The sequence below is a fragment of the Psammomys obesus genome, unplaced genomic scaffold (genome assembly GCF_907164565.1).
Source record: "Psammomys obesus unplaced genomic scaffold, mPsaObe1.curated_primary_1811, whole genome shotgun sequence".
Taxonomy (NCBI): Eukaryota; Metazoa; Chordata; class Mammalia; order Rodentia; family Muridae; genus Psammomys; species Psammomys obesus.
Window position 1 is genome coordinate 248,371 of NW_026585895.1, and position 11,025 is coordinate 259,395.

At 34.3% G+C, this 11,025-nt stretch overlaps 2 protein-coding genes across 2 annotated transcripts; one reads left to right on the forward strand and one right to left on the reverse strand.

Annotated features, from left to right (window-relative positions):
* The first annotated feature begins 295 nt into the window (after positions 1–295).
* On the forward strand, positions 296–1,237 carry LOC129671512 (olfactory receptor 8K5-like). The gene has a single exon (XM_055600546.1). The coding sequence runs from the start codon at positions 296–298 to the stop codon at positions 1,235–1,237; it is 942 nt and encodes a 313-aa protein (XP_055456521.1).
* Positions 1,238–4,897: 3,660 nt separating this feature from the next.
* LOC129671614 (olfactory receptor 1052) lies at positions 4,898–5,836 on the reverse strand. Its single transcript, XM_055600691.1, has one exon. It carries the CDS (start codon positions 5,834–5,836, stop codon positions 4,898–4,900), a length of 939 nt encoding a protein of 312 aa, XP_055456666.1.
* Positions 5,837–11,025: the final 5,189 nt, after the last annotated feature.

An 11,025-nucleotide genomic window follows, 5' to 3' on the forward strand; every position in this document is an offset into this window, starting at 1 on the left:
CTCTTTGTGTAAAGTAACATTTTTAATATTAATGTCCATGTATTACATATGTGTATGTGTATATTACATATGTTTATGATAGCAATATAATGATATATAAAGTTCTTATAATTTAGCATATATCTTCAGGAAGAACTCAGTTGAGTAGAATACTCTATATGTTCATTTAAAATTTATGTGTGAGGTTTTTTTGGGGGGAACACTTACTTATAAAAGAAGTGTTCATCCTAAAAATACTATTTAATAAAAGTTGAAAACAATGTTTGCTTCTTCCTAGAGAATATAATTGGATGAAATGGAGCAAAAGAATGCAACGTCACTTCCTGGGTTCATCTTGATGGGAATCACAGAGAACTCTGAGCTTCAGCTTCCTTTGTTTGGAGTCTTTTTCACCATCTATGTGGTCACCTTGGTAAGCAACCTGGGCATGATCATTTTGACCAAGCTGGACGCTCACCTACACACGCCTATGTACTTCTTCATCAGACACCTGGCTTTCATTGATCTTGGGAATTCTACTGTCATCTGCCCCAGGATGCTGGTAGACATCTTTTTGGATCAGAAAACCATTTCTTTCTACGCATGTGCCACACAGCTGTCATTCTTCCTTCTGTTCATCATCAGTGAATTCTTTATCTTGTCCTCAATGGCCTATGACCGCTATGTGGCCATCTGCAACCCTCTGCTGTACGGTGTGATCATGTCTCTGAGACTTTGCCATGTTCTGGTGGGCATCCCGTACCTCTACGGCACCTTCCAGGCTCTGTTGTTCACCAGTAAAATTTTCACATTAACTTTCTGTGGCTCTAACGTCATCAGCCATTTCTACTGTGATGATGTTTTCCTCTTACCTTTGTTGTGCTCACATGCTGAGGAAATACAATTGATGATCATATTTTTCTCAGCATTGAATTTGGTCTCCTCTCTTCTGGTAGTCCTGGGATCATACATTCTTATTCTACTAGCCATATATCAAATGCGTTCTGCCGAAGGCAGGAAAAGAGCTTTCTCTACCTGTGGGTCTCATCTGATAGTGGTTGTGGTGTTCTATGGCACTCTACTCTTCATGTACTTGCAGCCTAAATCCATCCACTCCTCAAAGAATGATAAAATAGTCTCTGTGTTTTATACTGTAGTGATCCCCATGCTTAACCCATTGATCTACAGTTTAAGAAATAAGGAGGTAAAAAATGCCTTCTACAGGGTATTAAATAATCAATTTAAAATTAATACTTAATATTCAGTATTATATATCATCACAATAAATTATGACAATTTTACAATGTTCTTTTGTTTTTGTATGCCACTAAGACAATTTGAATTTTTTCACATTCTTTGTTTCACTTAAATTTACTTTTTAATTTATTTTTCTTTTTTAAAATTTATTTATTTTTATTAATTACAGTTTATTCACTTTGTATCCCAGCTGTAGCCCCTCTCTTGTCCTCTCCCAATCCTGCCTTCCCTCCCTCATCTCCTCCCATGTTTCTCCCAAGTCCACTGATAGGGGAGGTTCTCCTCCCCTTTCATCTGACCCTAGCCTGTCATGGTCCTTGGTGGGAGTTTCAGTCTTAGAAAAGACTCCTGTGCCCAGTTTTTTTGGTTCTGTTGCTTTCCTTGTAGGACTATTTCTATTTCAATCCATTCTTATTAATTTCTTTGAGATTTTGATTTCTTCCTCAATATCATTCCATATATCCTTTCCCACTCTCCTTCAAATCCATTGCCTCTTTTTTAACTAATTGTTATTTCATGCTTATAGCTATATGTATATATACAAGTGTTCCTAAATATTGCCCAGTCAGTTCTTACATTGTTATTTGTATATTGTGCATGACATCTACCTTTTGTGAGTTTTTTATTTAATTCAATTATTTTATCTATAATACTTAAGCTATACCTCAAGTCTCTAGAATGTCTAATATACGTGACACTCCACATCCTGTCATGCATATTTTTTCACTGTCCTTTTCCATTTCTAGTAATGTTTATTATTCTTTTGATTCTTCAAATACACGTGTGATCCTGTAGTATTCTTTGTTCTGTATCTTATTTTCATTAACATAATCTCCTATTGGCTAACTGTGTTATCACAAATGGCAGTTTCTACTTCCTATTTTAAAGTTGAATTCATTATGCAGGTGTGTAGGTGTGTGATGCTGAAATTAATATAGGAGTGGAATATCTTTACTAGCTTATGATCCTTTAGAGTGACTTCCTTTTCATGGCTATATACTCAGAAAAATTTTCTAGGTTATACTGTGCTTTTTAATAAAACCTTTAATATTCTCTATCTTTTGTGTCCACAATGGTCGCATTAATCTCTGGCACAGCCACATTCACTGGAAACAGCAAGAGTCAGGAAGCCTGCACAGCTGCTTTACACAGTATCAACAAAGCTGTGCAGATTGCTGCAGTCACTGTCCTCCATTCTCTACTTTTTGGGTTTTGATCTGTGCATATTGCATTTTGGGGAACTTTCCGTATTGTGATTAATATTTTTTTTTTCTTGAGAAAAATTATGTCTGAGTCTTTTAGGAAAAATCTAAAGTTGACTTTATCTGGACACTATTTGGAAGTCTTCTTATTTCTTATGCTCTGAGGTCACTAAGCACAGATAAATGGCTAGATGAGTCCATTACTCCAGCAATATTTGGGTATCTTCCCCAGAGCAAACTCAAACAGTGTAATAGGTGCAGGGTAAACATAAATATTTGATAAACTCTTAGTGGTTAGGATAATTGGTTACATATTCAAGGTCTCCTTTTATTATAGGCTTAGAGCTCTCAGAAAATGTCGTTGAAAGATAGGGGTCTTACAGGGTACACCTCTGGAGGAATAGGAATAAATAGAAATAAATCAGCAAATAAGATAGATTGATAAAACAAAGTTTTTCTACTTTATAGTGTAGATAATGCAATATACAGTAATAGCTAGGAGAACTCAAGCTAGGAGAACTCTGTTTGAGATCCAGAATCACGTAATGGTAGAAAGAGATAACTAACTACCCAAAGTTATTTACAGGTACACCTCCAACAGACACTATGTGCATACAGACACAACAAAAATTACTGTAAATTAAATGCATTGTGGAAAGAGACTAAAGTTAGGTCACATAGCAAACAGAGCTTTAATATGCATTCATACATGTGTTAAAAACATAAAGTAAGATTATTTACCAAACATGTGACAGAATACCTGAACTAAATTCTGAAGACAGAAAATGGTAAGAAAGTGGTTGACAGTTGATGGCCGCTTGAAAACATACGTTCATTTTATTTCAGTGTTGTGATAGGTAAACAGACTTCAGTGGCTGTCTACATACTCTAGAGTCGACGGCAGGAGCTCCGGGGGACAGCCAAGCACTGGGCCATGCATAGGGAGTCTTGTGGAAAAGTGGGATGAAAGAGGTGACAGGAGCTCCACAAGAAGATCCACAGACGCCAACTAACCAGGCCCAGAGGGGCTTGCTTAGATTGAAGCATCAACCAAGGACCATGCATGAACTGAACCTGGGCTCCCTACAAAGATGTAGCAGATGGGCAGCTTAGGCTTCATGTGGGTCCTCAAGTAAAGGGAAGTGATGACTGCTTTGGACATGGACTTACTTGCCAGCTTTTGATCACTTCCCCCTAAAGGGACTGCCTTGCCAGGACAGGGGGAAAGAGGACATGCTCAGTCCTGATGAAACTTGGTGAGCTGGCTGGATGAGAAAGGAAGTCTCCCTTTCCTGAGAAAAGGTGGATGGAGGTAAGGAGACTGGGAGGGGAGAAGGGATAGAGGTGCAAGAAGGATGTAAAGTAAATAAAATATAAAGTAAATATAAAAAATATTATTTTTAAAAAAACAAGAAAGTGAGTGAGTAGGAAAAGTGGGAGTAGGGGATGAAGTTCTCAAACAACTATTTTGAAATGAAATAAAATCAAGGAAACAACATCTTTTGCAAAGTCTCAAATAATGTAACTTGGTATAAGTCTAATGACCCAATGAAAAACTTTGTGAAACATTAGTATACTTTAAATGCCTGCATTTAATGTTATTAATGGTCTAAAAAGAAGAAAGTTGTAGAAAATATAATGTATTTTGATGTACAAAATCCACTGTGATAATGTTATCAGTATTTTTAGTAAGATGTGTGTTCTGAAATGAGTAAATTTTATATACTTATATAAGCAACTCATTTATAATAAATGACCTAAACTAAAATATACATATTATATCATCAAATTACTTAAAGACTTCTGAATATACGTGTATACTCAGAATATAAAAGAAATTCCTAAAGATAGACAAGGATTTAAAAAGGTGCCTAACTGTCCCTACTCTAGAGCATTGTGATCCTTATTATTACGGTATTAGAAATAATGGATTATTGCTTGTTTCCATGCAATTATACTTGCTCTTCAGTCTTTACATGTATAAAGACAAAGAAATTAGGTTAATAAATGAAAGGGAGAATTGTCAAGTAAAATAATACTACTATGTTTAACTACTTTATTGAATAGAACTTTCCCCAATATTTAAAAATTAATGAATATTTTAAACAAAAAACAGTATAATAAATATCACAGAACTTTTCATTCATTAGAAAACTTGTTATTATCTCCAAAAGATACCATGCATTCATGTATTTATTTAGTTTTCAAATATTAAAATATATTTAAATTTTTGTTTACCAATTAATTCAAATACCAATAACATTTCAAAGTTTATTTAAGTTACTTTTTAAATGAAATTAAACATCATTTTTTTTACTGTCAAATGTGTTTCTTCGTGTCAAAAGTTAATATTGATAATATAACTTTTAAACACAAAAACTAGAACTTACGGACTCAATGTAAATGTTACTGAGTGAGGATTGGCTGATAAACGTGACAGAAATTTTACTACTGTGAAATTAATATAAGAAGAATTTCATTTTTACAGCTCTTTTTGCAGCTTCTTTGACCTCTTTGTTTCTGAGGCTGTAAATCATTGGGTTTAACATGGGAATCACCAGTGTATAGAACACAGACACCACCTTCTCTTGTTCTACAGAGTACTGGGAGCTTGGCTGAATGTAATTAAAGCTTAAGGTACCATAGAATATAGTCACAGCAGTCAGGTGAGAAGCACAGGTGGAGAAGGCTTTCTGTCTTCCTGAAGCTGAGCGAATTCTCAAAATGGCCACAGCAATGAATGAGTAGGATATGACCACAATCAAGAGAGTGCCAATAACAATAACTCCAGAGAACATCAAGAGCAAAAACTGATTCATGGATGTATCAGAACATGAGAGTATCAGCAGTGATGGTATGTCACAGAAGAAGTGACCTACTACATTAGGTCCACAAAAAGACAGCTTACTCAAAGTTATGGTATGTGTCAAAGAGTTAATAGTTCCACCTATGAATGACCCAGTAACCAGCATGGTACACTTTCCCCGAGACATCGCCACGGTATACAGCAATGGGTTGACAATGGCCACATAACGGTCATAAGCCATCATCGATAGCAAGAAGCCTTCTGTAGTAACAAGCACTCCAAAAAACAAATGTTGCACAATGCAGGCAGTGAAAGAGATTGTTTCTGTCACTACCAAGAAACTGATCAACATTTTAGGAGCAATGACTGATGAATAACAGGCATCTACAAATGAAAGACAACTGAGGAAAAAGTACATGGGAGTGTGGAGTTTGGGAGTGATGCTAATTAAGAGAATCATTCCCAGATTCCCTACTAAGGTAGCAGCATAAACCACCAGGAACAAAACAAAGAGCACTATCTTCAGTTCGGAACGATCAGTCAATCCCAAAAGAATGAACTCAGTCACAAGTGTACAATTCTCAGAAGCCATTCCGTTTTTTCAAACCTGAGGAGGGAAATACAAGAGTTTATAGTATATGTGGAAGAAGGTTGTATTTATTAAGTTCACGCAGAGATATCATCCACTCTTTAATAATACTTAAATAATAAATAAATGTTGTATTCATTGACCAACACTTCTCCTTTTGAAAATATTAAGATGGAGGTGATGTGAAGGAGAAAATGGAAAAACAAGTATGTGGATACAACCGAGGAGGCAAGGGAGATCAACACAGAGGGAAAAGGGGGTGGTGGTGGAGGTCAAACAATCTCTCCAAAGCCTCAAGAATCCGTATAATTTTTTTAACTTTTAACTTTTATTTATTCATGTCACAACCCGGTCAAAACCCCCTCCCTCTCCTCCTCTTCCTCCTACGCTCCCTCACTGTTTTCCCTTTCCCCCTTCCCTACTCCTCAGAGAAGGGGAGCCTCCTACTAACCACCCCAGCATACCCAGTTGCCTCAGGACTGACATCATCTTGCCCTGTGGCCTGGAGAAATATGTTATTTTATACTTACCTAAAAATTTAAAAAATACATATAATATTGTGACTAGGACTGACAAGAACCATATACTAATAAAATGTCTACTTCTAGACATAAGAATCCTCCTTTTGGTTATGGTACTTCAAAAGATTCCAAAAAAGTTTTATAGAGACTATTGTTATTACCCTTTACTGTCTCTAAGAGGATGATTGTAAGCCACTGTTGATGAAGATATCACACACTTGGGACACAGGGTGAGCTTCATCTAGTCTAAAATTCTCTTTCCTCAGGTCTAGCTTCAATAGTACAAGAGTTTTCTATTCAAGCTGTCAAGGGAGGGAAGCCATCAATAGTAGTGCAGAGCTGTGACACCTATGATCCACAACAATGACCATTATGGCAAAGATAGTCATAAAAGTGCAATAGTGGCATACACATGCTTGCAATAACTATGAGAAGTCTAAGTAGATTTAAGGCCAACTCAACAGGAAGGATAGCATACTGAATTCTAGACCTCTAGCCAGTTTCACTGGGACTGTGAGGTCAAGGATGTTAGATAATAATATACTACAGCTACATTGATAAACCAGAACAATCCCCTAATACATTTTGTATCTTAATCTTACAAACATATATAAATATAACTCATCAAAAACTTTCTGTTTTTACAGCAGATGGAGACCAACAGATTGTGGGTATACAGTTCCAGTGAATATTCTACATAAAAGTTACCACATCCATGTTCCGGGAACAGTGCAGAAGAGGGTGCAGAAAGATGTAAGAGCCAGACAAGAGAAAGTGAAACAGTATCTTCATGAAATATGTGTATAAATAAGACAAGTAACAATTGTAACCTCAGTGTATATGTTAACATGGAAAAAGGAAATTTTCAAGGGTCAAATTCAGTCATAAAACAAAACAAAGAAACAAACAAAAACACAGGCAACTCATGACAGCTGGCAGGAGAATTAATTGTCCTCTTTCAAGGGAAGTGCACATTGAAAGTTATCCAATACAAAGTAGTTAATCCTGAAACCATATGCAAAAAATAGACTCAGAAAGGTTTCTTTATATATTTGTTCTCTCTCTCTCACTCTCTCATACACACACACAATACAACAATAAAAAGTGTTTCAATTTGATAATGAGAGGGGACATGGGAAGGTCTAAAGTAAGGAAACAGAAGGGTAGTAATGATTTAAATATACCTTAAAATGTTAAAATAAAGAAAGAAAAAAAAATAACAACTTTAAGGCTCCAACTCTTAATGTCTTTTAACAATTATTTCACCCTGTTTTCTATTTGTAATATTATGGGTAATTTTTGCTATTTAATTCCCATAAATGAAAATCTTATGTTAAATTAAGAAAGGAAATACTAGGAAATTTGATACTTTGGTTTTCTATTTTCAGTACACATGTTGATTCTGTTTTGTAAAAAAATACATAGAAATATTTTTCGGTGTCAAAAGTTGCTTTGCAGCTCTGAAGTGTCTTTCTTTACAGAAAGATGATTTTCCCGAAAGGTATTCTGTCTGTGATTGAAAGGAAGTTGCATTTTTATGTCCAAGCTGTCAGTGAGTAGTGATTTTGAATATAGAATACTAACAGAGACAGTGACCGGAGTCTTCAAAAGTATGAACCACTCACATGTCCTAAGATAACGAAGAGAGAAGTGGGGGCACACAAGAATAAGGACAGACATCTTGCTTCAAAGCAAAAGCTTAAAAAAAAAAAGCTTCAGACTTCAATATAAACGTTTAGAACAAATATAATTTACCTTTATATTTCTGTTTACTATTGAGATATAAATGAGTTAATGAGAAAAAATCTAAACTCAGTTGTACTACTGGCAAACTTAACTGAAAATTATTGATGATACAACTACATAATTTGCAAAAATTATAAAGTGGACTGGGTAACAGAGAAACAGACATGATACTCTTTAAAAGTGTAGACCACTCACCTGTTTTAAGATAATGAAAGGAGAAGGGGATCACACAACTATAAAAGGATAAATGTCTTGTTTCAAAGTAAAAGCTCATATTTCATGGATATAAGCATTTAGAGAAAATATAATTTACATTTATATTTGTTTTTACTATCTACATATAAACATTTGCATAAATAATATTTTCATAAAAATATTTATATGTCCCATTCTAATTATGTGTCGTAGTTTAATACGAACATTAAAGTTACCACTTTAAGTGCATATAATTGGAATTAGCAAATGACTTGCTTTTCTTTTTGCTTAATTAAGACTCCATCACAAATAGTTAAGTTCAATTATTCAATATTGATTAAATTTATTTTTATGTATTTTTTCATTGAATGGAATAGAACTTGCTTTTATCTGCCTACATCTGTTTTAATCATCCACATTGTATTTGTAGATGAAAGAATGCATTTTTTTTCAGAATGAACAGATAAAATAAATGACAATTGTTAATTTTTATATTAGTTTTAATAATTTAATTTACTAAATATACTTGAATTTTAGTAAAGAGAGATGGGTTGACATTATCCTACCCTGGGATCTCAACATGCTGCTCTAACTTAGGAAATTGCATTGGTGTATCTATTCATGTTTTCTCACCTTTGCAACAGTTGCATAATAAGTGTCAAATTGGTACAAATAATAATATAGATGGGTTAGTCAGAAATATATACTTAGACAAGACCTATGTGAATAGTTTTTTATTTACCTTGTTTTATGTTTTTGGAGGAAAGATAATTGTCACATAATGAATAAAGTAAAATGTGTTAATTTAACAAATTGCAATAACTTAGTTTAACTTTTTGAGATGAAAATTAAGCAGAGTGAAAATCATCAGCTTATATTTTTTGATAAATTGTTAAGCTACACAGTATGACTTTCAAAATTTTGTTCTTTGAAAAAGATAATAAAAATATGTAAGACTTATCAATATATCTTTTAAAATTTTTATTAATTAGTTATTACAATTTATTCATTTTGTATCCCAGCTGTGGCCCTCTCCCTCATCTCCTCCCTATCCCTCCCTAGCTCCCTCTCCTCCCCATATACACCTCCCCTAGTCCACTGATAGGGGAGGTCCTCCTCCCTTCCATCTGGCCCTCGCCTATCAGGTCTCATCAGGACTGGCTGCATTGTCTTTTTCTGTGGCCTTGCAAGTCAAGATAGCTTTATAATATTAAAATTGAACTTACCGGATGAGCACATTTAAAATTTCCAAAGCAACACTCAGTAAGAACAAGCAGATGATTAAACAGTATGAAATAAGTAAACATTTTTAACTTAAATTTTCAGGTTTTGAGCTAGTGCCAGAAAAAGCCATAAAAAGGGCAGCATGAGTAGTACACAGTCCCTACCAGCACAGGGAGCAGCGGGATTCCCAGCACCTTAGAGGGTTGTATACGTAGACTTCTCTTTGAACTCTCTGAATCATCTTTAGAACAGTAATGAAAGGATTTTTTTAGAGGAAGTCTATCATGATAGATGGTTATAATTCACAAGCACATTTGAATAAGCTGAGTTCCAAATATAATTTCAAGTCTCCGAAGAAAGAATTAGAAGAAGATATCAGAAGATGGAAAGATCTCCCATGCTCATGGCTCGGCAGGATTAACATAGTAAAAATGGCCATCTTACCAAAAGCAATCTACAGATTCAATGCAATTCCCATCAAATTACCAACACAACTCTTTACAGACCTTGAAAGAAAAATTCTCAACTTCATATGGAATAACAAGAAACCCAGAATTGCTAAAACAATCCTCTACAATAAAAGATCTTCTGGAGGTATCGTCATAATTGATCTCAAGCTGTACTATAGAGCAACAGTTATAAAAACTGCATGGTACTGGCATAGAAGCACAATGGTGGATCAATGGAATCGAACAGAAGATCCAGAAATAAACCCACACACTTATGGACACCTGATCTTTGACAAAGATGCCAAAACCATATAATGGAAAAAAGATAGCATCTTCAACAAATGGTGCTGGTCTAATTTAAAAATTTAATTGTATGGTTTATAATTGAGTTTGAGACATCTTATAAAATATACAAAGTGAATTAAAGCATTTAAACATTGATTTAATGACATCTTATATTCATATTATATATGGCTGCATCAGATAAAAAATAAGCTCTAAATAATATATTTAATATGAGATAATCCAAATAATAAGAGAGAAATTTTACAATACAAATTTAATTTACTTATCCGGTACGGTGGTGCACACCTGTAATGCCAGCACTCTGGGAGGCAGAGGCAGGTGGATCTCTGTGAGTTTAAAGCCAGCCTGGTCTACACAGTGAGACCAGGACAGCCAAGGCTACACAGAGAAATCTTATCTTGAAATAAATAAAATAAATAAATAAACAAATAAGTGTAACTTACTAAATATTAATTTATAGGTTAAACTTTAAAGACACTTGACCTTTCTTCATGATTTTCCCCTCACTAAAAATCAATTGTTGTTAATTATATGACATTTAAATTATTGAATATATCAGACTATGTAACTGAAGTTGGCCTAAAGTAAAATAATTAAAAAGGTAAGTCAATACACAACAAACTAATGACCCCAAAACAGCTGGATAAAATTTAGCACATTTTGCTCTAAGAGAAAAAACTCGGAAAGAGAATCTTGGATATATATATATATATATATATATATATATATATATATATATATATATATATAT

Bases quoted from the DNA above. Each gene is read 5' to 3' on its own strand.
- LOC129671512 (XM_055600546.1), top strand. From the start codon at position 296: ATGGAGCAAAAGAATGCAACGTCACTTCCTGGGTTCATCTTGATGGGA.
- LOC129671614 (XM_055600691.1), bottom strand. From the start codon at position 5,836: ATGGCTTCTGAGAATTGTACACTTGTGACTGAGTTCATTCTTTTGGGA.